Genomic DNA, 26,449 nt, shown 5'->3' on the forward strand with positions numbered 1-26,449 from the left:
ACCAGCAGTATTACCGAGACTTGAGAAGAAATATAAAGCACCGGACAATTCTCCAGCATGTTTGGTTAGTCACCCTAAACCAGACTCGGTCATCTCACAGGCAGCTCAGAGAAGGTCCAGCAATCCATCTTCATCTTTGACAGCCCCCCCAGATAAAGAGGGACGACGGTTGGATTCGATTGGGAAAAAGTTCTCAACGATGGCGGCCACTACAGTTAGAGCAGCAAATTCCCCAGCAATCCTAGGAAGGTACGACTGCCAGATGTGGTCCGATATGTCACAATTTATAGATCTATTACCTGAAGATAGTAGAGCAGAAGCGCGCAAGATTTTACAGGAGGGTGAGAAGATCTCGGCTGAGATAATAGACTGCGCCATAGACGTCTCGTCTACAGGTTTCCGCCAGCTAGCCGGAGCAGCCGTACTCAGGCGTCAAGGGTGGCTGAAAGCTACATCGTTCAGACCAGAGGTACAATTAAAGATACTAGACATGCCATATGATGGTGAACTCTTGTTCGGCAAGCATGTAGATGATGCTTTGCAATCTATTAAAACAGACACCGAGACAGCCAGATCTCTGGCAGCATTACAGTACAAAAGACAGCCCTTTCGGGGAGCGAGAGGGAGAGGAACCTTTTCTTATAGAGGCGGCGCACATCAATACCGTCAATACTCTTCTTACCAGGGACAGTTTCGTTCCACCTTTGGCAGCAACAACCACATACCTTTCGACAGCAGTCATCCACACATTTCAGACAGCAAGCGAGAGGAAAGTCGACTTATAAAGCCAAAGAGGCAGCAAGAAAGCACTGACCTTCATCAGATGCCTGCATCCAAGCCCTATACCAACACTCTAATAGGGGGCAGAATTTCCAAGTTCCTCCATCAGTGGTCCCAAATTACTTCAGACAAATGAGTGCTCGATATTGTCAACCGAGGACATACACTAGAATTCAATCAGCCTCCCCCTCATGTACCACCAAGAGGTCCCCCGCCGGCCCATCGCAGCGAACTTCTGGTGCAGATTGCTATCTTAATGGAGAAGGGAGCAATAGAGATTGTACCAAAGTACCAGAGGGGAGCAGGCTTTTACTCCCGCTTCTTCCTTATACGGAAAAAGACAGGAGACTGGGGTCCTATTTTAGATCTTCGTTCTCTCAACAAATACCTCAAGAAGCAATCTTTTCGCATGATCTCCCTCCAAGACGTCCTACGCCTACTCAACCGGGGGGATTTTATGACATCCTTAGATCTCCAGGACGCATATTTCCACATCCCCATTCACCCCAGTCATTGGAAATTCTTACGATTCAGGGTTGCAGGCACTCATTACCAGTTCAGAGTGTTGCCCTTTGACCTCAAATCGGCCCCAAGAGTATTCACCAAGGTTTTGGCACCAGTTGCAGCCTACCTCAGGCAACTAGGGATACAGGTGTTCCCGTACTTAGACGACTGGCTAATAAAAGCACAAACAACGACAAAAGCTGCCAGGGACACGAAGACATGTCTATCTCTCTTCGGGACACTAGGCTTAACAGTCAATTACCCCAAGTCTCATCTAGATCCTTCCCAGAACATCACCTTTCTAGGAGCCGTCTTGGACACAGTCCAAGCAAGAGCCTTTGATTTGCACGACAGACGAAAGAGACTTCAAGATCTAGCAACACGTCTCAGCAAAAGAAGGTCTGCTTCTGTTCGGACTTACAAGTCTTTTCTGGGGATGCTTTTGTCTTGCATTCCGTTGATAGAAAACTGGTGTCTGCACATGAGAGCACTTCAACAGCAATTAGACAATCAATGGAAACAAATAGAAGGATCTTTCGACGATGTAGTTCGGATAACCCCATCAGCAAAACAAGCTCTCAAATGGTGGAAGGATACCCCCCTCATCTCGGAAGGTCTCTCATTCCTGAAGGACAAGCCAGTGCATATTATAACAACAGATGCATCCTTAGAGGGATGGGGCACACATTTGCAAGATCTATCAGTGAGAGGGAAATGGTCCACGCAGGAGTCGACTCTTCACATAAGCGTATTGGAGTTAAGAGCAGTTTCCTTGGCACTCAAGTCCTTCCTCACCAACATCAGGGGTTCCTCATTCTTGATAAGAACAGACAACACCACAGTCATGCATTACCTCAACAAACAGGGGGGCACAAGATCGCAGGCATTGTCCTTAGAAACACAGAAACTGTGGCATTGGGTGATTCAGCATCAGATCTTCATCAGAGCAAAACATCTACCGGGGATCTCCAACACCTGGGCAGATGCCTTAAGCAGGACTCGAACCAGCTGCCACGAGTGAGAACTCAATTAGTCAGTTCTCGACCGCCTCTTTCGTCGTTGGGGCAAGCCCTGTCTGGATCTGTTCGCGACCATAGACAACAAGAAATGCCAACACTTCGCAAGCTGGCGACCGCAGAAGGGATCAAAGGGAAATGCGTTTTTGATCAGATGGTCAGGGATTTATGCATACGCTTTTCCCCCGCTTCCACTCATCCCGAGACTTCTGCAGAAAATGAAGAGGGAGCCATGCCGGCTTCTATTAATTGCTCCCAAATGGCCACGCCAGTTTTGGTTCACAGAACTTCTATTACTCTTGGAGCAGCCTCACATACGACTGAGAACACTGCCGGACTTGTTAACAACAAATCAGGGGCAGGTCCATCATCCCAACCCGACATCTCTTCGATTATTAGCCTGGCTCCTGAATTCTATGAATTTGACAGCCTAGATATCCCTTCAGATTGCAGGGAGGTACTTGCCTGTGCCAGGGCTCAATCTACAAACAGGACGTATAAGTTCAAGTGGAAAAGGTTTTGCATATGGTGTTCAACTTCCAACGTTCATCCTCTAAAGTCCTCTCCTGAACAGATTCTACCATATCTGTTGCATTTAGCTAAATCAGGCCTTTCCCATTCGTCTATCAGGGTCCACCTTGCTGCTATATCCCGTTTCCGACGAACATCTCATTCACCATCTTTATGGTCATCCAGGATAATAAAGCAATTTCTAAAGGGCTTGTTCAGGATGTTTCCACCGATTCACCGTCCTCCACCTCCGTGGCATTTGAATATTGTGCTCTCCCAATTAATGAAGCATCTGTTTGAACCCATTCATTAGGCAGACCTCAAATACATTTCTTTTAAAACAGCCCTCCTTCTGGCCCTCACCTCAGCAAAGAGGGTTAGTGATATCCAGGCTTTCACAGTCTCACCACCTTTTCTCCAATTCAAATCAGAGGTGGTCATTTTAAGAACTAATCCAAAATGTATCCCCAAGGTTCCATCGACTTTTCATCTAAATGAGCCGGTGGTTTTGAGAACATTTTTTCCAAATCCGCAAACTCCAGCGGAGCGCGCATTACATTCTCTAGACATTAAACGATGTTTAAAATTCTATATACAAAGGACTAGCAGTTTCCGTAAATCTGAGCAACTGTTTATTAGTTATGGGCGGATCAATAAAGGCAAGGCCGTTACTAAGCAGACCATAGCGCGCTGGATCTCTTCTGCCATACAACTCTGCCACCAGTTAGCAGGGAAACCGTTATCATCCAATGTCAGAGCGCACTCCACTAGAGCGGTATCCACTTCAGCAGCTCTATTCGCAGGAGTCTCTCTGAGCCAGATCTGCAGAGCGGCAACGTGGAAACGTGCCCACACCTTCACCCAGCACTACTGCCTGGAAGCTACTGACAGAATGGATGTCGTGGTAGGACAAGCAGTGTTACGTAATTTATTTGCATAAGGTGAGCCAATAATCTCTTTACCCTCCATCCTCTATGTATTACCAGACTAATATTTTTTCATGTAGGTATATATATCTGTATATGTATATATTCATGTATATAATCTTTTGCAAGGTTGATTAGCATAATCTAACTACCTATGTGAGTCCACATAGGAAGAATTGTGAACAGACATGCTTCTGGTGTTCAGAACTCAACCATCTTTCTTACTGCTGACTACTCTGATTCAAGCATGTGAATCTATGAAAGATACCACAATACTGGAGAAGAAAATAAGTTACTTACCTGTAACTGTGGTTCTCCAGTATTGGTATCTTTCACAGATTCACATGCAACCCACCCTCCTCCCCATAGGGGCTCACCTCTTTTATTTTCATGTAATCACTAGTGCGGAGAAATCTGAGAGACTAAGCCTCTGTGCTCATCAGGGGTAGTAAGCGCTACATAAATACTATTACAATACAATACAATACAATCCCTAGGAACCCACTTCAGAACACTCCTAGCCCTGTGGGAGATCAGCATAGGATTAAACCTCCTGTCTGAGATCTAAGAAGACATGACCTGCTTTCCCTTTGTACCAAGGCAAAAAGGTGGACTCCAGGGATCATAAGACTGACCTCTGGGTAAAGCTACAGGGACACAAGAAGCTACAAGAGGCCTTTTCCTGCAGCTGCCTAGCTGACCAGTTGCACTGGACCAAGACTGGATCGTCCTGTTGGCCTCTACCTGCCACCCCTTGAGCCTTCTGTGAGGGCCTGAGGGGGCTTTAGAAGTGTATCCCTATAGTAGATTAGGGCTAAAGTCAGAATGCAAAATCTTTGACCAGGACAAACCTGGTTAGTGTATCCGACCCTGGCTCCATTGCAGTCAGCATCAACTTGTGTCAAAGTCCTGTCCGAGCTATATCTCTACTTAAAATTTTAAACAGTCATATTTCTAGCTCACATTATTGTCATTTAGTTATAGTTTTGTTTATTAAATGTTACTATACTTGTCTAAACATATTTTGGGATTGTATGTTGTTTTGCATGTCAACTCATTACTTTTTAATACTGCATAGATACTTTACACATTGGACGTTGCCTCTGTTGAGCCTGTTTGCTCTGTGCCGTAGCTCTCTGGGGGTTGAGCTCAGGATATTGTCACTTTCGTGGTTCACCCTGACAAGGATTGTGATCATAAATATTTTATAATTTCATTATATTTAACTAAGATTACAAATTATGTTGAAGCCACTGCACATTCATGCATGGAGATGCAGTCAATGACTAAAGAAAAGGCAGACAAGTGAAGAGAAAAGGGGATTTCTCTCCCCAGAGGAATGCAAATCTTTGCATTTTGATTGGAAATCATATATGCAAATCTAATGCACCTTAAACAGTTCTTCTCGCTTTTTTTTTAATGTCAGAATTTTTATTGAAATAATTACAGTTTTACAGCGGTACAAAACATAATAGCAGTTTTTGACTATTCAAATTCAAGAAGGAAGCAAAAGTTATTAAGTGGAGAACATAAGGTGTCAAGAGTGGATTCTTGATGAGGTTGCATATGCATTTGTAAAACAAGGATTGGGACTGCCTTTTCTGAGTTTTGAGTGCCTTCGGTTTTGGAACCTCTACTACTTTCAGTTAATCCAGCTACCATATACAGATCATACGATCAGGATCCAGTTCAGGTGCGGTTACAGGGATGATTTCTGCCCCGGTGTGCAAGGACAGCAGGTAGGGCTGCTCTCTGCTTCCCCCCTTTTATCTGCATTGACTGAAGCTGCCAGCGATTATGTGGGAGAGAGTGGTGAATCCCTCCCCAGACAGAATCCATGCAATCTCACTTCATGAGCACAATACATTATTTTATCTCAAGGAGCCAACAAGTGATCACTCCAGTTCTACTATTAATGGAGTTAGGGGCAGAACTGGGCCTCTGTGTCAGCTGGAACATATCGTGCCTCTTTCTGTTATACACTGCAGCCACCCCAGTGTGGTAGGACTTGGGCGAGGGTTCAGTATGATGGGAAGATATGTCTTCTCGGTACCTAGATATGCACATTTCCATACTGAACTGGACTTTTTGGATGAGTATCTTACTTCAGCAGTGATGTCCCGCTGAGTTCAGGTCACTTTTGGTTGTCACTCCCTTTGTCAGTAACTGAGTATATTATGGCTACCAAAATGATGATGCTGGCCCACCTCCTGTTTTATTTTGCCAATCTTGGGGTGTTCCTCCCCCAGAAGGCTTCTTGGGGAATGAATCTGCTATAACACCTGCCGCTGTGTACCCTGTCTAAATTGCAACTCCCAGTCAAACAGAGTATTAGTATCTAGGGGCTCAGATTTAGAGGCTGACCTGCAGGGTATCGGTGCAATTCCTTGAGAAAACAAGTACTACCAGACCTCTTCTCAGCCAGCCTGTCTGTGCTTACTGGGCTGATCCTCCAGAAAGGCCTTCCCAGTCCCCTAGCAATGGTGTTATCTTGCCTGACTAGGGGTGTGTATATCTGCAGAAGCATCCTTCCATATTCCCCAATGATAGCCCTCCTGGGTCTTCCTAAGCAAGGGGGAAGCCTAGAGGGACATGACCTGCAACTCTGGGACAAAGCTGGCATTACAACCCTAGGTGAGATGCTCCTAGATAGCTAGCTCCTGTCATTGCAGGCCCTATCTCAATTACACCTCCATGAGGGCCGGTTCCTAATCTACATTCTCTTACGACATACTCTTCCAGCGACTTGGGCATTAATACCCTTGGAGCCAGATATACATATGCTGATGAATACTTTGCATACAATGGGTAATTGCTGCAAGCTCATCAGCTGAATAAAAAAAGAACTGGTCGTTCATGCGCATGTCTCACGACAATCTATGTGAGATATTTGGGAGGCTTAGTTCAGTAAGGTTTTGCAGGAGTGGTCTAGAGCTCTGGAATACCCAAAGAAAGTTTTTCACAGTGCCAGACCGACGTAAACAATTCTTTGTAATGCACAGAGCCTCCCTCTCTCCTACTTGAATTAGCAGAGTTTTCCTGTTTCCCTAGTTGTTTAGATTCCTGAGCTACGTGAAGCCCTCCCCTCGCAGACTTTAAATATATACTCTGGGACTGCCTCATTGCAACAATATTGGGCTGTGGTGGCACATCGTCTAGAGATGATCACTGTACTACCAAAGGTAGACTCCTGGGAGGCTGGCCCACTCTGCATTTACAAAAGGCGGAAGAAATCTAAGGCTACCACCCATTCTTTTCGACTTATCACTGGTTCTTGAGACTAGAGATATCACCTTGAACTGGAGGAGTGCTCACATCCCAGTCCAGCTTGACATAGGGCCCATCACTGAAATTTTGGGCTAAAGACGAGACTATTGCCCTCCAAAGAGAAAAGGCCAAAGGCCTCTGTTGGCACCTGTTAGCTGCTGATTGGGATTTGCTGGTGTAGGAAGTTGGCTCTGTAAATACTATCTCAAAGTGAGAGATAGTGTGCACAGAGTCTAAGGGTTCCCCTTAGAGGTTTATAGTGGCAAGATTAGATAATTCTAATGCTCTATTTTGTGGTAGTGTGGTCGAGCAGTAGGCCTATCAGAGGGTAGTGTTAAGCATTTGTTGTACACACACAGGCAATAAATGAGGAACACACACTGAAAGACGTAACTCCAGGCCAATAGTTTTTATATAGAAAAATATATCTTAGAACCACAAGATCCAAGATTTGAAGTAAATACATAAAATGCAAAGTACTCCACACAAGTAAGTAAGGAACTTTGAATTAGAGCAGTAACATTCATAGTATAGGTTAAAATGGCAATAAGCTATTTTAAAAGTGAACACAGTGCAAAAATCAACAGTTCCTGGGGGAGGTAAGTAAGGTAGGTTTCTGAGGTAAGTAAAGCACGTACAAGTTCAGTTTTCTGGGCATAGGCAGCCCACCCTTGGGGGTTCAAGGCAACCCCAAAGTCACTGCACCAGCAACACAGGGCCGGTCAGGTGCAGAGGTCAAAGGAGGTCCCAAAACACATAGGCGCCTATGGAGAACAGGGGTGCTCCGGTTCCAGTCTGCCAACAGGTAAGTACCTGCGTCTTTGGAGGGCAGACCAGGGGGGGTTTGTAGAGCACTGGGGGGGGACACAAACAGGCACACAGAACACACCCTCAGCACAGGGGCGGCCGGGTGCAGTGTGCTTAGTAGGTGTCAGGTTTTCTGTAGAAATCACTGGAGGGACCCGGGGGAAACTCTAGCATGCAGGCAGGACACAGGGGGGCTTCTCGGGCTAGCCACTGACTGTGCTAGGCAGAGGGTCGTCTGATGGTCATTCCTGCACTGGAGTTCGGTTCCTTTCGGTCCTGGGGGCTGCAGGTGCAGTGTTTGGTCCAGGCGTCGGGTTCTTTGTTCCAGGCAGTCGCGTCAGGGGGAGCATCTAGATCCTCTCTGCAGGCGTCGCTGTGGGGGTGCGGGGGGTCGTCTTAAGTTACTCACGAGGTCACAGTCGCCTGGCAGTCCTCTCTGCAGTGTTGGTTCTGTGGAGCTGCAGCCGGGGGCATAGGGTGCAGAGGGTGAAGTCTCACGCTTCCGGCGGGAAGAGTGAGTTCTTTAAAAGTTGCTTCAAAGTTGCCAAAATGTTGCTGTGGGTGAACAGTGCTGCTGTTCTCTGGAGTTTCTTGGTCCTTCATTTCAGGGCAGTCCTCTGAGGCTTCAGAGGTCGCTGGGCCCGGTCGGATGTGTCGTTGTGCAGGTTCTTTGAGTCTGGAGACAGGCTGGTAGGGCTGGGACCAAGTTAGTTGTTGTCTCCGACTTTCAGGTCAGCAGTCCTTCTTCTTTTTGTAGGTTGCAGGAATCTGATTTCCTGGGTTCAGGGTCGCCCCTAAATACTGAATTTAGGGGGGTGTTTAGGTCAGGGGGCAGAAGCCAATGGCTACGGTCCTGGAGGGTGTCTACACGCTCTTTGTGCGTCCTCCCTGAGGGTGGGGGGGGGACATCCCTAATCCTATTGCGGGAATCCTACAATCTCAAGATGGAGGATTTCTAAAGGCAGGGGTCACTTCAGCTCAGGACACCTTAGGGGCTGTCCTGACTGGGGAGTGACTCCTCCTTATGTTTCTCATTATCTTCTCCTGTCTTGCTGCCAAAAGTGGGGGCAGTGGCCAGAGGGGCGAGCATCTCCACTAGCTGGGATGTCCTGGGGTATTGTAACAAAAGACATGAGCCTTAGAGGCTCCACGCTAGGTGTTACAGTTCCTGCAGGGGGAGGTGAGAAGCACCTCCACCCAGTGCAGGCTTTGTTTCTGTCTCCAGAGAGCACAAAGGCTCTCACCCCAGGGGGGCAGAAACTCGTCTCAGTGGCAGGCTGGCACAGACCAGTCAGTCCTTCACTGAAGGATTTGGTAAAATACAGGGGGCATCTTCTGAGATGCCCTCTGTGTGCATTTTGTAATAAATCCAACACTGGCATCAGTGTGGGTTTATTATTCTGAGAGGTTTGATAACAAACTTCCCAGTATTCAGTGTAGCCATTATGGAGCTGTGGAGTTAGTTTTGACACACTCCCAGACCATATACTTAATATGGCTACACTGTACTTACAATGTCTAAGAATAGACTTAGACACTGTAGGGGCATATTGCTCAATCAGCTATGCCCTTACCTGTGGTATAGTGCACCCTGCCTTAGGGCTGTAAGGCCTGCTAGAGGGGTGACTTACCTAGGCCACAGGCAGCATTTTGTGTGCATGGCACCCTGAGGGGGATGCCATGTCGACTTTGCCTTTTTCTGCCCACCAACACACACAATCTGCAATGGCAGTGTGCATGTGTTAGGCGAGGGGTCCCTTAGGGTGGCACAACATATGCTGCAGCCCTTAGGGACCTTACTTGGTCACAGGGCCCTTGGTACCACTGGTACCTTTTACAAGGGACTTATCTGTGTGCCAGGGATGTGCCAATTGTGGAGCAATGGTGCATTTTTCAGTGAAAGAACACTGGTGCTGGGGCCTGGTTAGTAGGGTCACAGCACACTTCTCAGTCAAGTCAGCATCAATATCAGGCAAAAAGTGGGGGGTAACTGCAACAGGGAGCCATTTTCCTACAGCTGGTATATGCACTGAAAGAAACACACGACAACAGCGATTCATTGCGCTGGAGCTGTCCTACCATGGCTCCCTCTTTACTCCCACCCAAAGCCCTCTGGCTCCCTAGGCTCTTCCAGGCCTCTAGGGTATTGACACCTCCAGCGCTGGTTCCTTGACCCTCTTTAGTGTAGGGTACTCCTCCTCCGGTTACATTGACTAACGTTTTGATTGGGCCTACCCAAATGGATTCCTCGCTACGCACCCCTACAGATGTTTGCTTTAGACGTTCCGACCGCTGTCTCTGCTCTACAGCTTCGCTTGACTTCTCTATTATTCTCTTCTTTAGCTCCTTTAGACATGTCATACTAACATAGTTATGAGAGCTAAAGCCTCAGACATTTCTATGGTAAATGCTCCTCTTTCTTATCAAAAGCATATTACTTATGTTTCCCATTAGCCACATGATCTCCTCCAGGTATCTTACATTGTATCTTTCTCCTGATTAATTCAATGAAACCCCGGGAGTAACTATACATTGTTTGTGCTTTTACTGCTCAGCAGTGAATCCGTTACGAAAAATGGCAATATAAAACATTATGTAAAAAATAGGGCCTGATTTAGAACTTGGCAGACAGGTTACTCCGTCACAACAAAAGGGGGAAACTCAGATCAGTGACTATGAAGTAGAGTAAAATGGCATCAGGCTTGTTTTGCGATGCACTGTGAAGGTGTGAGGACCATTCTGTTTATTTTGCACTGTTACTCTCTTAGGGTTTATGTATAGCTTTTTAGATACTTTTTTTACAACATTTGCACCGCCTTGAACATTAAATCATGCTACTATGTTACAGCTTTTTGCTCATTTACAACACTTGAAATCACAACTAACCGATTGTATTTAAAATTAATGCATAGATGCTTTCAGATACTTATCTGTGAAATATAAGAAAGAGGGCGTTCATGGGAGAATATCGAGCATGCCACAACTTATGCTACAATTTTGTCTTTAAAATTACAGAGTTGCAAAATTCAAAACACAACAAGAGAATATTGCAAAATATTTGCTGCAGAAGCACGGGTCGTCCCAAACTTCGGACAAATACTAGAGTAAGCCTTTTATATTTTTTTTATATTTTCACATTATGAATGTTATTCACTGTTTAATTATCTGTTCACCACTCCACGAATGATCGTACCTAATGGACATTCATGGTTATAGTTTGACAGATACATAGATTTTGTAATGATTCATGAGCATCCTGCTCAACGCCCTGCTCTTTTCCTGGAGCAATCATGTTATACTGTACTCATTTGTGAACCGCGTTTTATGGTTTCAATTATGAGCGCCCAATTACTTCACTTTACAAAAGCTATTCTGGGAGTGCTCTAATGATTTTCTCAATATTAGTGTCAATGATGTTAAATACATTCAGCATTAGCTCTGTATCGAAGAGTGTGTGGCGTGCCCCAAAATTCATTAGTAACACTATTCTTCCATGAATAAACAACCATTAAAACTAGTATGTGTATGTCTAAATGTCAAACGTTTCAAAATGCGTCTATATGACACGTTTAATTAAAGTTTGAAGTAAGGTAAAATTAGCAATAATAACTCCCTAACAGAAGACTGCTTAAATTTCAGCCCTGAGTTATTATAATCAAATGAAAACCAGTGTCTACAGCCTCTCAATAGGCGCTAAAACTTTGGTTCAAAATATATAAAAATTCCCTCGCTTTGTGCCACGTTTATTAGTAATTATAAACAGGTTTAGTTGATCGTTTTTTACATTATGCAAAAACTAATCATCATTATTATATTTATTAATTAACCCTTTAACTGACCCCTTTTCATGGTCGTTGGGTTCGTCCCATAACTTTTTTCCCCACATAAGGCATCCACGCCACATTTTCACAATTTGTTTCCAACATCCTGTTTATTCTAAAGGAACCCGGGGTTTGTGGATTTCCCCTGGTTGGAATCGAGAAAGTAGGCAAAATATAGCTAAATTTTGAGTTTTGGGGGGAAAATAGGTCTTTTTTTCCCTAAAAACGACATCAGCTAAAGGTTTACTGTGCTAAAGTCACCATCTTCCCAGCTTTCAGGACCATGCAGAGCTGACTCAAAAAAACTATTTTAGCACAGGTTTGGCATTTTTCAAAGAGGTAGTCCATTCTTCTTAATTTTTGTGCTTGCCGGCTACTTCTAGTTTGTGGTGGAAACCAGTGTGAAATCCATGGGAGATCCCGGAAAGCTATATATTTCTGAATTCAACAAGGGTTCATTTGTGTCGACCCCTCAAACCCTTCACAAAGAAACTAACTGTTGAAATAAAAAAAAATGAAAATGAGTAGGAAACAACTGCAGTTTGTGAAATTTTCATCTATTTTGATTTCAGAAGTTTTTATTGAGGATTTTAGTGCAAAACAATCAGTTGTCATACATACATGAGCTGAGTACAGTTGACACAATGTGATTGTATTGTGTTTTACAAATGGCTAGAACCAGGTGTAGGAGACATTTACCCAAAACTTCAATATGGTATTGATAACTTTGTTGCTCATTCGAGTGGTGGGAAAGTAAGAGAAAAATAATAGAAAAGAAATAAGGACAGGGGTAAGTCAAGGTAGAAAATAAAAACAGGTAGAGGGGAGGAGAGAAACAGCCAGTAGATGGTGTTGGAGGCCTGTCAAGACCAGGTAGGTAAGTCAGCAAGTCTGTTTTTGGGGACATATACTGAGTATAGACCACAGCAATGTGGACGCAGTGAACTGGATATGGAGGAGACAGCCACATTTTCTCAAGGGAGATTGATCAATTCCAGATATTGATCCAGGCTATTACATAGGGCCTTTTTGGCTGAAATCCAAGGGTATGGAGTAGAGGAAATGAAATGTGCGCCTCTACTGCATTTCAGCCATTGCCAACATGTGCGGATGGATGCATTCCCAACTGATTTCCAAGAAGAGAGAATTGGTGTATGAGCTAGGATAAACATTAAATCTGCTAGGTGTAGTTAATCTTGTTGTAAACTCATCGTTTGTGAGGGGCTAAAAGCGCCGCTTATTGAGAACGAAATGTTCCTAGGGAAGTTAATATGAAAGATGGCGTCAATGGTGTTGTGAATTTTAGCCCATGTAATTGAGGGTATTCATACATCATATGGCAGAGATCCGCATTTGCTAAGTTACAGCTCCAGCAAGTATCTTTGTCAATGAGGCATAGGGCCTGATTCTAACTTTGGAGGACGGTGTTAAACCGTCCCAAAAGTGGCGGATATACCACCTACCGTATTACGAGTTCCATAGGATATAATGGACTCGTAATACGGTAGGTGGTATATCCGCCACTTTTGGGACGGTTTAACACCGTCCTCCAAAGTTAGAATCAGGCCCATAGTGTGGCTAGGCGGTGTGGGATCCAGAATCATCTATGTAGAATATGCAGTTTGATCTAGGCAAGACTAGGTGACATTTTTTGGGTGAATGGGGAAGCTCATCTTTTTTGCCCAGGCAGGTTGGTAATCAGTCCTGGAACCAGTCCTTTCACCATTTCTGTGGAGTGACGTTACATAATGAAGTAGTCATGGGGCTAAGCTTGGCATATATCTTAGAGGCCAAGTGTACACCCTTTTGAGTAGTCTTAGGGATATTAAGAACGAGGCAGCTCTAAAGGGAAAGGCTTTGTGTTTGGAGGGAGCTACTTTAATTTTTATGAAATCATCAAAATCGGATAGAGCAATGTTGTATTTTTGCTTATTGTCCTAGAATGATAAGAGATTTTGTTTAGAACCAAGGCCACCCACCAAAGATTCCCTTCGACCTCCGCAGGTTTCCTGTGGGAATGGTGTGGTCATGTTTGACATCCTTATTGAACCAAATTGAGGCTTGTTGGGACTGTTTTATTTTCACATCTGAAAAACGATGGTTAAGATGTGACAGGAAATTCCTCGTATGTTTCAGAATTATGTTATCAAAATTGGATTGATCTTTGCAGATAATTAGGAGAGACACCAATGGGAGATTGTCTGCTAGTAATCGTTCAAAGGAGAGCCACAAACGTATGAAATCAGGAATATTATCAAGCCATTTCACACATTGCGCAGCCAGAAAGGCAAGTTGGTATTTTCAAAAATCTGCAAGGTTGGCCGCATCTAGGTGTTTGGGTAGGTGAGGTTTCTTTAAGGAGATGCAAGGTTTTTTCGAGTTCTAAATGAATTTTTTAAGAAGGAAGTACATATTTAGTTAGTAATTAACTATTGGGGTGATAACCATTTATATAGATTCAGGTTTGCCCCACCAAGTCAGAAAACATGGCGACCATCCTTCTTGGAAGTTTTGAACTTTCGGGAGCACCAGGGATTCGTTGTGTAGGATATATTCAGCGAGGTTGTGTTATTGAATTCAAGACCTAGGTATTTAAGAAATGAGGGTTGCCACGCTGAGCCCAAATGACCCAAAACCTCCTTAGTACAAAGAATGTTCAGCTGTCTTAATTCAGATTTATCCTTATTAAGGGTATAGTCCACAACCAAAGAGTGTTATCCTATTTTGGCCATTATTTCAGGGATTGCACTGTCTGCATTTTCTGTTATTATTAAGATGTCGTCTGCATAGGCCGCCGTTTTGAAAGGTCGACGTTAATGCTAACACCTATGGAATTGTTATGTTAGTTGAACAACAGTAAGAGTGGTTCAGTGGCTAAAAAGAAGAGGGAGGGGGATAAGTGGCAGCCCTGTCTTGTTCCTTATTTAAGTAGAAAAGAATCAGGTAAGACATAATTGGACCTAATTTTAGCCCTGGGGTTTGAGCATAGGGCCATTACGATCTTAATAAACGAGTCACCCAGATTAAAACAGGACATCGTGATCTTCAGGGAACTCTATGCAACTTTATTGAATGCTTTTTCAGCACTGAGCGCTATAGCAGCTACTGGTGAGTTTTTAGTTTTGGAAATCTGTAAGATATGGCCTAATTGTCTGAGATTATCATTGGCGAGCCTCGCTGAAGCCAGCTTGATATGGGCCGATCAGAAGTGGTAATAACGCTTCAATATGTTTAGCCAGGATTTTAGCATAGAATTTGCAGTTTAAATTGATGAGTGATATTGGCCTGTAATTTTTGGGGTAGGTATGATCTTTTTCCATGCTCAGTTTTGTAGTTTGGATAAGTTGTAAGACACCACGTTTTTTTTTTTAGGGATGGTGTCCATTGTGCCTTTGCGGTCAGTTTTGCTTTTGATGGGTGATTCAGGTGTCAGAGGCACCAACTTTGTCCTTTTCGGAGCAGATTTTGAGCCTTTTTCAGCCATCTTGACGCCTTAACCACGCTAGTGATTTTAGATGTTTCTAAACAGTAGTTGCTTTGGCAGTAGTCCACCCAATGTAACGGGTTTTTGCATAGTCATGAAAAAGTTTCAGAAAGGGCTTTCGTAGCTCTTCCATAAATGATTTCTAGAATTGGGCAATGAGGCCGTGTGGCCCAGGTACTTTCTCAAGTTTGAGGCATTTGATTGCTGATTGTTGTTCTAGATCTGTAATGGTCTGATTTAGTAGGGCCTGGTGTTGGGCATCAAGTTTGCGTATACTTCGTTTGTTGTGGTATGATAGGCTATCTGAGGATTTAACAGTAGTATTTTTGTCATACAGTGTCCTGTAGAAGTCAGGAAAACATTAGATATTTTATGAGAATCTAAATGTAACTGACCTTCTATGTGTCTGATAGGAGTCAATTGTGAGCTACTCTGTCTGTGTTTTAAGTAGCGGGCTAGGATTTCCCTAGCAGTGTTATAAGCACATAACATTATTAAGGTGAAATTGGTCACCCATTGTCTCGCGCTGGTGCTCAGAAGTTTGTTAAATTCATATTTTGTCTGGGGTAAAGTGTCTAGAAGGAGTTTGCCTTTCTCTGAGTGAAGCCTGAGTTATAACTGTTTGATCTCGGTTTCCAAATTTTCCATCTGCTTGTTTGCAGATTTGTTAATGTGGTAGCTGATTTCTAGTATTATCCCTCTAATAGTGGTCTTGAAAGTGTCCCATTGTAACTGGGGAGGACAGTCATTGAGGGAGGCAGGATTCGGTCAAAACATTTTCAATAGCGTGGCAGATCGTCTCCAAATGGGTGCTCCATTAAAGAATATCAGGGTTAAGTCTCCCTGACTTTTCATTTGGAATAATTGTGGCCCAGTCCTGGCTGAGTGGTCTAAGATCAGTCTGGGTTCAATGGAAGAGTCAGAGATCGTTCTCCCCAAGTTGTGGGATACTAGTATGTGATAAATTCTGGAGAAAGATTGATGTCGTGGGGAGTAAAATGTACACTCTCTAGTGTCTGGATGCTGAATGCGCCAAGTATCCACAAGAGAGAACTTAGAACAGATTTTTCAGAGCATTGTGTGGTATGAGGATGGCTTAATTTGGCTCTTGAACTACTGTCTATGATAGGATCAACTGGGAGGTTGAAGTCACCTCCCGCTATCAGTTGGGATTCATTAGGGAATCCTGCAATCAGTTCATCAGTGTGAGTCCAGAAATTCATGTCATCATTGTTAGGCGCGTAGGTGTTCAGCAAATAGAATTCTTTACCAGATTGTGATTGTTTGTTAAGTGTCCACCTCCCATTTTGGTCAGTAAGTGTGTCTAATACAGTGATCTTTGCTTGTTTGGTAATGATGATGAGAATTCCATTTTTCAACAATTAGAGCCCACCAACTCCAAAACCCATCCCTGCCCACCCTACACACCCTCTATCCCCAACCTGAAAGAGTAATCGCATGGGACCCAAAGGAGAGGACTAGACATCTCCCGAGTGCCACCGTTCTGGCTCGTCAATATGCAAATGATCCCAAACAGATGTGTTAAGACAAGAGAGTTCCAGAGTGACTGTATAGATAGCACAATGACAATACGTAAGTAACTCTAACATACTAAGCATGTGGGGTGAGTAATGAGTTTAGAACAGGTGAGTGGATCCGTTAGTGCATCCATTGCGAGGTGAGTAACATGTTTAGAAAAGGTAAGTGGATGCGCCGATCCAACAGCTGGCAAAAGATGACAATTATCAACAAACATGGGCTTAGTAAAGCCAAGCATATCAGTGTAGAATCTGACAAATATGAAGTCCGCACAAGAAAGGAGTAGTATTTGAGCTTTTGGGCACAGCTAGAGAGAAATGGCAACAGTTTCAGTAATTGAAGACTGATGTAAGGAGTCAAGGAGTTGTGCATTGTGTTGCACTTTGTGATGTGTGGTTTTGCAACGAGAACAATGGGTGTTGCTGTACTATGAGGCTGCAGTTTTGGCCCCGAAGTTGTCTGTGATATTGTGGGAAACATTATAGCTGAGAGCAAAAGGGAAGTACAGCTTCATACATTATGATTTGCAAGCGGAGCCAGATTATACTTAATCACAGTGAATGCCAGCATCATAAATCACCAAAGACATTAAACAGGTGTCTGTGATGTGTGTAAAACGATAGCCAACATAAAAGGTGAAAATACTTTACAACATCCTTGTAGTAGAAGAAGATGTGTCCATCTCGGACTCTTAAATGCTATCCAGGATGGAGACCAGCTCTTGCTATTCATGAAACGGATCTGATGTCCCTTTGTAGGTAATCCTTTGTAGACCTAAAAAGGAAAAGGGAATATTCATGGACCATAGTCTAGGTCTGAGAGAAAGGAAGCCTTTCCTTGTTTGGACAGTAGGCTTAGAGTAGTCTTGAGCAATGGTGATGCGGTGACCTTCCAATGTAATGTACTTGTGTTTACGTATTAATTCCAGAATTAGCTCTACATGCTAATAACAAAGAGGTTTACAAATTATTGGTCTCCGTGGGCCAGTTGAAGCAGCACAATCATTTTGTCGAGTAGGGATGCGGTACATTCTTTCAATTTCAAAACGGTTGTCAAAGGAAATGTTGGCGCTTTGAGGGATCCAGCCTTCCAGAAAGGCAGTGCATGAGCCATTGCTATCTTTCACAGTTTTTGAAAAACTTAAGTGTTTTATATTGCCTCTCCTGTTTCTCTCTTCAAGTTCGGAGATGGCGCGTTGTATCGATTCAGAGGTTTTGTGCAGTAGATAGAGGTCTATTTAATACCAAGAGAGGTTATTCTTCCAAGTCGCTAATGCGCTCTTCAGCTGCAGAAAGCTTGTATGTTATTTGTTTGATATCATATCTCATATCTGCCACATCCTGCTGCATGATGTCCATGCTCACTTTTGTAGTTTGGGGAAGTTATAAGACACAAGAGTATTTTTTAAGGATGGTGTCCATTGTGCCCTTGAGTTAGTTTTGCTTTTGATGAGTGATTCTGGTGTCAGAGGCTTCAAATGTGTCATTTTCTTAACAGATTTTGAGTATTCTTCAGCCATCTTGACGTCTTAACCACTCTAGTGGATTTACATGTTTCTAGACAGTAGTAGGGAAGTAGGATGCTTCGTACAGCAGAGGGGAGATCTTCACAAGTGCCTAACTTCTGTTTGAGCATTTATGGCCTCACCAACAATAGAAGTACAATCGTATACGTGCGCCCTTGGTATATGGCATCGGCAAGTCAGTGGTGGTTGCAGTGTTGTATTAAATCGTGAGGACACAATCACTTCTGTGGAATTTTGAGGGAATAAATAAGCAACGAATAGGCACTGAATGAGAAATTTGCATGCACTAAGCAGGCTTCCAAATCGGTAGATTGTTTGATTGGAAGGTATTTAGTAGGGGCCAAGATCAACACATGAGCAGAGCATGAGGTTGGTGCTGAAGTCGCTCATAGCCTTCTTAGTGCAGGCGGTCCTGAAGTCTAAGTATTGAATTTTGAGTGCTTCAAGCAGGTATAGCAGATCTGATGTAGCGTGAAAAAGAACTGAGTAAGCACTGCACGGGTATTCATCAGGCTCCCAACCAGTTCTTGTTGGATTGCTTGAGTTGTCTGATTGAAGTGCGGTATTGAATTGTGAGGACACAGTCCCTTGCATGGTATTTCAGGCCACTGAGTGAATACTGAATAGGCACTGAGGGAGCACTGTGCAGGCACTAAACAGGCTTCCAATCAGCTCTTAGTTGATCATTTGAGTGCAGGATGTTGAGTTGGGGCCAACTTCACCACCAAGGCAGAGCGCAAAGCAAAAGCCAATGTCACTCATTGCCTTCACATCACAGAAAGGCAGGAAGTGTTTCTGGAATTTTGGGCCCTGTAGGTGGTAATAACAGGCCTTATCGAGTTTCTTTCAGCGGTCTCACCACGTTGACAAACGGGACAAATGAAGCAGATGAGTGAGCTGTTTTGACAAACAGGCAAGCGGGAGCAGTCAGGATGTCTGCAGCAGGTGGTTTATTTTTCCGGTATTATTCAGCAAAATGGGGTTAGTTATGGCAATTATGGCATGGTCACTCGGTGGTGGGAGTGTAGCTCCCTTGATATTTGTATATTTGTATGACATGGGTGTGTGGAGCGCTACCGAATGCGTTACTAGTAAACATGCAAGGAAGGATTCAAATTGACATCTTGATAGGATCGTGGGAGCAGGATGGAGGCTTTTGTGGCTAATCTTCAGAGCGCGGCAGGCCAGTCGAGGTAGAGGAGCCGCTTCAATTGTGGTAGCAGTAGAATCATTATGGAGCATTAATGGCCCCCCAAATCATTAGTGGCATGCTGGCGAGAACATAAGCTGTGTTATAATCGGAAGGGCAAACAGTCACTCACTTTTCAATTGTAGTAGCGGGTGTGTGGTCGTAGACTTTCTGTGGCTGGGTGAGTATGTTGAGTCATTAAGTGTAGCCTCACAGCAGTGCGATAGCGGGCATGTTTGGGGCCGCCAGCAGCTCGCTGTCAGGACTTAACATTTTCATTGAGATATAGATAGTGTGGATGGTGTGTTTATTTCATTTTAAGGATGTAGATGCCGCGCTGAGGAGACAGAGCTCAAGCTTAAGCTGCCATTTTTCTCTGCATCAGGCCATCCCTGTGCATGACGTTTTCATCTATAACTTCTTGTCACAATGGCCAATTTACAAAAGCAGTATACCACTACGTCTGCTGGTGTGGAGCTATATAGGGTTTGTAGGTTGCCCAAGAACTCGAGGTACCCAAGCCAACTACTGAGCTGCACCTTACAACGGTTTTTCATGGTGTATGGAATATAGAGCACTTCATATGGTAAAATACAGAGTGAAAAATGGATACCAAGGAAACCTATGTATTTCTAGAATGGGCACCAGATACAGACTTTAGGAGCAGTAAGCATTTGTACATCTCTGAATTTCTGGGTACCCATCAGAATTTAGAGGGCCTTTTTCAAAGTATCTTCTTTCTTCCAAATTGGCTTACATTTGGAAGGCACAAATGCCATTTGTAATAACAAATATTCTGCTATTCTGTGTAAATACATCTCCTGATAAAAACTGTACCTCACTAGTGCGAGTAGACCTAGTGCCCTGAACAGCAAAGGGCCTGAAAAGCAACATGGACACGTCACATTTTTCCACTAAAGATTGACCCTTTTTTTGCAGTGTGGGTAGATGTGGGTCTTGGGCCCTAGCTCAGCTGGCACCCAGGGAACCCTATCAAACCTGCGAATTTTTTTTAATTAGATATGTAGGGGAATCCAGAATAGTGTGACTTGCATGGCTGTTCCACGGTCTTCTTAACATACAAAAGAGGGATGGGGAGATTCACCGGTCCAGTGTACAGCCTCCCAATTAAAATCGACAGCACTTCAAGGTACACTGTTCCATTTAGAGGGACTCAGTCAGTCCCTTCTTTTGAACACAGATCAATGGGGCACTTCTATGTTCAAAAGCAAAAGCCTTCACACACCCAAATGGGTATCATGCTTCATCATAGGGCCTGCTCCACGTTGGCCCGACACTGCAATGCCCAATGGAAAAAATGTAATGCTGCAGATAAAGGAAGTGACGGACTGGAACAAGTGTGCTAAAATTGACTATAGGCTCTAAAGAAAGGAGGGGAAAAAGGTAATTATCATTTAGGGCTAAAGGATAATTTCCTTTTTTCCCCTCCTTTCTTTTTTCTTTGTGAGTGTTGGAACATTATTTCCAGTGTCACTCCTTACCTTAGTTTGAATCTTGACATAGTCCTTGTAGGGATTATTAAACACATATGTTTAAGGCCTATAGTCAATTTTAACACACTTTTCCCAGTCCGCCACTTCAGGACAGGACAAGTGGAGGATAGTAGGAATCTTGTGTATTATTGTGCATTTTTAAACTTTACATCACAGAAATGCAAGGAAAATGTATGATTTTAGGTGAAGTTTGAGGTATGCAGAGCATTGCAGGGAAGAAAACATCATGGAATCCACACAAGCATACCACCCTGAACTCCCTTCGGTGTCTAGTTTTCCAAAATGTCTGGGTCTGGTAGATTTCCTCAGGTGGAGGTCTACTCAAGGCCAAAAGGTGCAGCCGTTCATCATTGCAAGTCAGACGATATTAGGATTTAGACACAATCTCCCGGCCCATAATTAAAAACAACAAGCACAAGAACCAGATGTTCTCTCGCTTAACATTGGGTTGAGATGTTTCAGTCCACAGGGGAGTGTTGATGCTTTAGGGCTGCGGGTGGGGCCGGATATCAGGATGGCCAAACCTACCCCATTTTCTTGTTTAAAAAAATAGTCCTACCATCCTGTGGGCTTTTTGCACCCCGGAGCATGTTGAGGGCAAACTCCCTCTTCCCTCCAGAAGGCCAAAATAATGATTTGCCCCTTTTGGAGTGGGAGTATGTCCTAATGTTAGAGTAGAGTGCCTGCACCCCTTTTTTATCCCAAAAGCAAAATCCCTGGTGTCTAGTAGGCTTTCTCCCACTATTGTTTGTACTGGGGCAGAGGTATGGCTCAATGTCAGAGAAGGGCACCCTTGTCTCCATTTTTAAATCCCTAGTGAGTAGAGTACTTTTTGCCACCTCCTCACCCCCCCACAGCCAAATTGAGAGTAAATCCCTCTGTCTGCCACTGGTGGGGTGACAGAAAGACTGATTTGTCCCTTTTGGGGTAGGGGAGTTGCTATGCCAATACCCATTTCTTTTGCCACAAATGCAAAATCCCTAATGGGCTTTCTACCAGGGGGGAGCAAATTTGGGGCAACCTCCCACATTGCAAGAAGCCTCCTGTCTGCTCCCAAGGGATGTGGGTGGGGAACACTTTTGCTCCTATGGTTCAGGGGTATGATTCGATGCAAGGGTTGGCCACCCCATCCTTGTGTATGTTTTGCCATGACTTTAGAAATTTCTGATGTTTAGCTGGTTTCTGCCCCCACCCATGGGTAAATTGGGGATGATGCTCCTAGATGGGGGAGGGGGAAGAACAACTGGTGTGGGGAAGTGGGGGTGCTAGTGCCAGACTGTAATACCCATATCCATTTCTTTTGCCCCAAATGCAAAATCTCTGGTGTCGAATGGGCAGATGTGGGGCAACCTCCAACATTGGGACTAGCCTCCTATCTGCCCCCTGGGGGGCAGGAAGACAGGCACTTTTGCAGGGGTACGGCTCGATGCCAGGCTAGGCCATCCCATTCATTTTTTTGTTTTGGCATGATTTTGAAACGTATGGTGTCTAGTCGTCTTTCTGCCTCCTCCCAGTTGCAAATTGGGGGCACGACCCTTAGGTGGGGGGCAGAAAGACTGGTTTGTCCCTTTTGGGGAAGGGATATGGCCAGTGCCAGAGTGAAACACCCACACTCACCCCTTTCTTTTTCCCCAAATGTAAAATACCTGGTGCCTAGATGGCTTTCAACACCCCCCACCCAACTAGGGGGACAAAGTTGGGGCAAACTCCCCAATTCGGACAGACAGGGGCAGAAAGACTATTGTCCCTTCAACATTTCTGTTACGCCTCATTTTTTAACCTGGTAAAGTTGAGTGAGTTTTGTTCTGTCTTAATACTCATGATACATAGGCAGATATTGTTTTCAACATACGGTCTCATAGTGCATGTGAGAGATTTCTTATTAGCCGTTTAGCAATGGATGAGCCATAACTTCTTTAATACAGAATTAATGATTGTTGGGGAAAACTCATGCCGTACGGTAACTATAACTCGCGCCCCTGCCGTGCAGTTTTTTCATCAAATGTTCTGCTGAAAATATTACATTGATAATATCAATGATGTTAACAAAGATTTCAGGAGTGCCATAATTTGCGGGGCAATCAGCAATGCGTGGTGAAGACGCAAGTTAGTTACCTTAGGGCACGAGTTATAGTTACTTGAGATAACTCTAACTATAACATTTCTATGTTTTTGTACGTTTACAATGTGAGCCTAATTATAATGTTCCTGTAATCTTTATGTTTTTAAGTGAATTTCTATGTTTTAAAAAAATTCTGTTTCCTAACTATAACGTCCCTGTAACCTTTGTGTTTTTTCAGTGAATTTCTAAATTTTATTAACAGAAAGTAATTTTCATTACTATACCACATCCAACCACCACTGGGCACGGCCTTTGGCCATGCACTGCACAATGGGGGTTGGCCACAGGGCCTGCGGCCATCCCCTATAGCCACCCAACCCACGGCGCATAGCCCCTGGCCCAACCCAACAGCGCATGGCCCACGCCTCCCAGGCCGATCTCAACCCTAGGGATCCAATCCCATGAGGCCCAGCATAAGTTTTATTTTATTTTATTTGGTGAGGGGGGCCGTGTTCCTCCCTCTACCAGGCCAATCTTGGCCCCGGGGACCCCATCCCGGCCGTATGACATGGGTTTCCATGTCACAATTTAGGGGACCGTGGTGGAGCCTGAAGGCCTCTATGGTCCCGGCTGGCTCCCCACCTCCTATGGGTGCCAGCATTGCTGTCACAGAGAGGAAGCTGCTTAAGTAGCTCCCTCTCTCTGAGAGCAGTTTCCTCTGTTTCCCTGACTGCATCTTTGCAGGCAAGGAGACAGAGGAAACCTCTGCTTGTAATGAGGGAGATCTGTTTGACAGCTCCCCCTCACTGCGAGCAGAGTGTTTGCTGTGGGTTGGCAGCAGCTGTCAAAGCTTCAGCCAAGCCACAGCAAACATCTGTGTCCCACATGTGGCCACCCAGGACATAGCAGGAGTGGCCCTCTGAGGTGGCGGTCCCCAGGGCCATCAGTAGCTCCCTGAGGGAGGCCATGCCCCCCTTCAACCAAATAGCTCCGGGGAGGTGGTGCTCCCCAAGGTGCGGGGGTCCAAAATGGACTCTTCATTCTGTTATTCTGGCCCAAGGGAGGTGGTGGTACACAGGGCTTTGGAGGGCTGCACGGCCCCCCACACTTCATTAGAAAAGTGCCCTGGGGAGGTAGCAGTCCTTGGGGCTGCGGACGGCATGTTCCCTGCATTCAATTTGCAATGAAGCCCCAAAAAGGTGGTGGTCCCCGGCGCTACAGGGGGCCACGCTGCCACCCACATTGTTTAAGACTTTAGCCCTGGGGAGGTGGTGGTCCCCCGGGTCTGCGGGGGTGGGCATAGAAATTGTGAATGCCCATGGGACCTGGCCCACCCGAGGGCTCGTGAAAAACAAGCACACAAATTTGCGGCAAAAAGTTTGTACAAAAATATTTCTTAACTTTAACACCGGAGGAGGGAGTCCCTGTGGGACCACAGCACCAGAGCTAAGGGGTCAGGGTGACTCCACCCTGGCTCATTGTCTTTTTTAAAAAAAAATCTTTTTGTGGGACTTGGTTGAAGCTAAGTCCCAAGATGGCTGTCAACATTTCCTGGTTTGAAGTGTTGACGACCAATCAGAGCTGTGACTTTACCATACATGAGCTCTTAATCTTTGCTACGTCGTCATGGCCAGAGATATACACATTTGTTTTCCCTTTGATTTCTCTAAAACTACTGAACTGATTCACACCAAATAAGCGAAAATTTAATCTGCATACCAAACACTAGCTTTCTGCCAAATTTGGTGTTATTCCGTCCAGTGGTTCCGGCTGTAGTCATGTCCAAAGAACTTTTTTTTACCCCTATTCCTCCTCCCTCCCCCCCCCCTTTTTTCTCAGCCCCCACTTGACAGATCACCTCAAAACTTTCCATGCTCAACATGAATCACAGCACACTTTTTTGGGACAATTTCATTAAGATTCGTCAAACAGAGCAAAAGATATAGGCAAGTCAAAAAATGCAAAAATGCTTTTTCTATGGAAACATGGTCTTGACTATAACTACCTAGTGACTACTGCCACCATATTATATATATATATATATATATCAAACATGAACAAACATTGGCCTGCCTTTACAGGGGATATTATCTGCGGCCTAATGCATAAAATCAGCAGAAGCTCATGATCAAAGGTGGTAACTGTTTCTCAATACTACAGTACTAGATTAATTTATGACAGTTTTCTCTGAGCTGAGCCATAATGCATATTCATAGAGAAAGTATATTTTAGTTATTAGAAAGGAATAGAACATAGCTGTGAATCCATACATAAAGACCGACTAAAAGAGAGATGCACATTAAAGTTCCACTGAAGTAGACATTGCAAATCTGAAGAATAATGCAGACAGTGCCATGGAAAGTGTCCTGCGGTTAGATAGCCCTAAACGTGGCTGTCAGCCTGAAATGGAATAAGACAAAAATGATCTTAATTGGTCCAGAGTGACCTGGAAAAATGGTGATAAGACAAGAATTATCTTAATTTTTCCATTGTGGCTAAAGGTTCTCACAAATCTTTTAGATCCCGTAGGAAGAGGCATTGCCATTGATTCAGGATTTTCTGTAGTGCCTTAAAATAGCTATTCCGTAAATTTCAAAAAGCTTTCCTCCCCTTGGAGTTGAACTTTGTCATGTCAAGCTTATCAACTCACTTTTGAGCTCATACACCACTCCTGTATAAATCATTCCTGAAAAGTTGCTTTGCGCAATGCTATTACTTCAACATGCGGGTATTTTAACATATTTTTAGAATGCATTTTTTTTTTTAAACATTAAACATTACACCCATGTCCAAAAGCTTAGAAAATGCGTTTAAGAAGGTTGTCATTCTTGACACGTGCATTTGACGTATATCTGAAATACGTGTCGAATTCAGTGCCATTCTTTGTTTTTCCTCGTTACCAAGACCATATTGATATTATTGCGCAGCTTTATGATTAACTCCAATTTACCTCCATAGTTTAATGTCTGTAACTCACTGAGGTACTACCCATTGTCTCAGTCCATATCCATCCTATATACTAAGTGTGGTATTATCTTGCCCTTTCTCAATCGCTTGCTTCCAAAAGCCATTTTACATTTTTGATCTGTCCCACGATGCACCCAAAAGCTTGCAGGAGTGGTGCCTCCAGTTCTTTGCTACTCGACGTGTGACGCCGTGACAGTCTCAATTCCGGTCAAGACGAAGGTCCCGGGATCAGTCGAGGAGCCACTCCAAGCGCTATTCGTCACAGTTGAATTTGTCCGGCTGTTACGGTAAGTCCCACAAATGAAAAAGAGCAAGAAGTGGAAAAGGTCTTCAACTTTGCCACGTACACAATACGGAGTCAGAAGTGTGTCGTCCGATGCCAATTCCGGCGCCAACTGGGGGCATACCAACCAGGTCACAGTTTGTGTCCTGTTCCTTTCAGCTAGGACTTGGGGCTGATTGGGAGGGGCCCCTGGACCTAAATGAATACCAGCCCCTGGATGTCACTGAGGGCACTGGTGTGAAGATCTGGCAGATG

General features: G+C 44.3%; 1 protein-coding gene across 2 annotated transcripts in view; it reads left to right on the top strand.

The window, feature by feature from the left end:
• The window catches only part of ALPK3 (alpha kinase 3), a 996,430-nt gene that overhangs the window by 864,349 nt on the left and 105,632 nt on the right, over positions 1-26,449 (top strand). For both annotated transcript variants that reach the window (XM_069222021.1, XM_069222022.1), the window contains one exon: positions 10,826-10,914. In XM_069222021.1, the coding sequence (XP_069078122.1) occupies positions 10,826-10,914 (89 nt within the window). The remainder of the gene's footprint in view (positions 1-10,825; positions 10,915-26,449) is intronic.

The sequence above is a fragment of the Pleurodeles waltl genome, chromosome 3_1 (genome assembly GCF_031143425.1).
Source record: "Pleurodeles waltl isolate 20211129_DDA chromosome 3_1, aPleWal1.hap1.20221129, whole genome shotgun sequence".
Lineage (NCBI taxonomy): Eukaryota > Metazoa > Chordata > Amphibia > Caudata > Salamandridae > Pleurodeles > Pleurodeles waltl.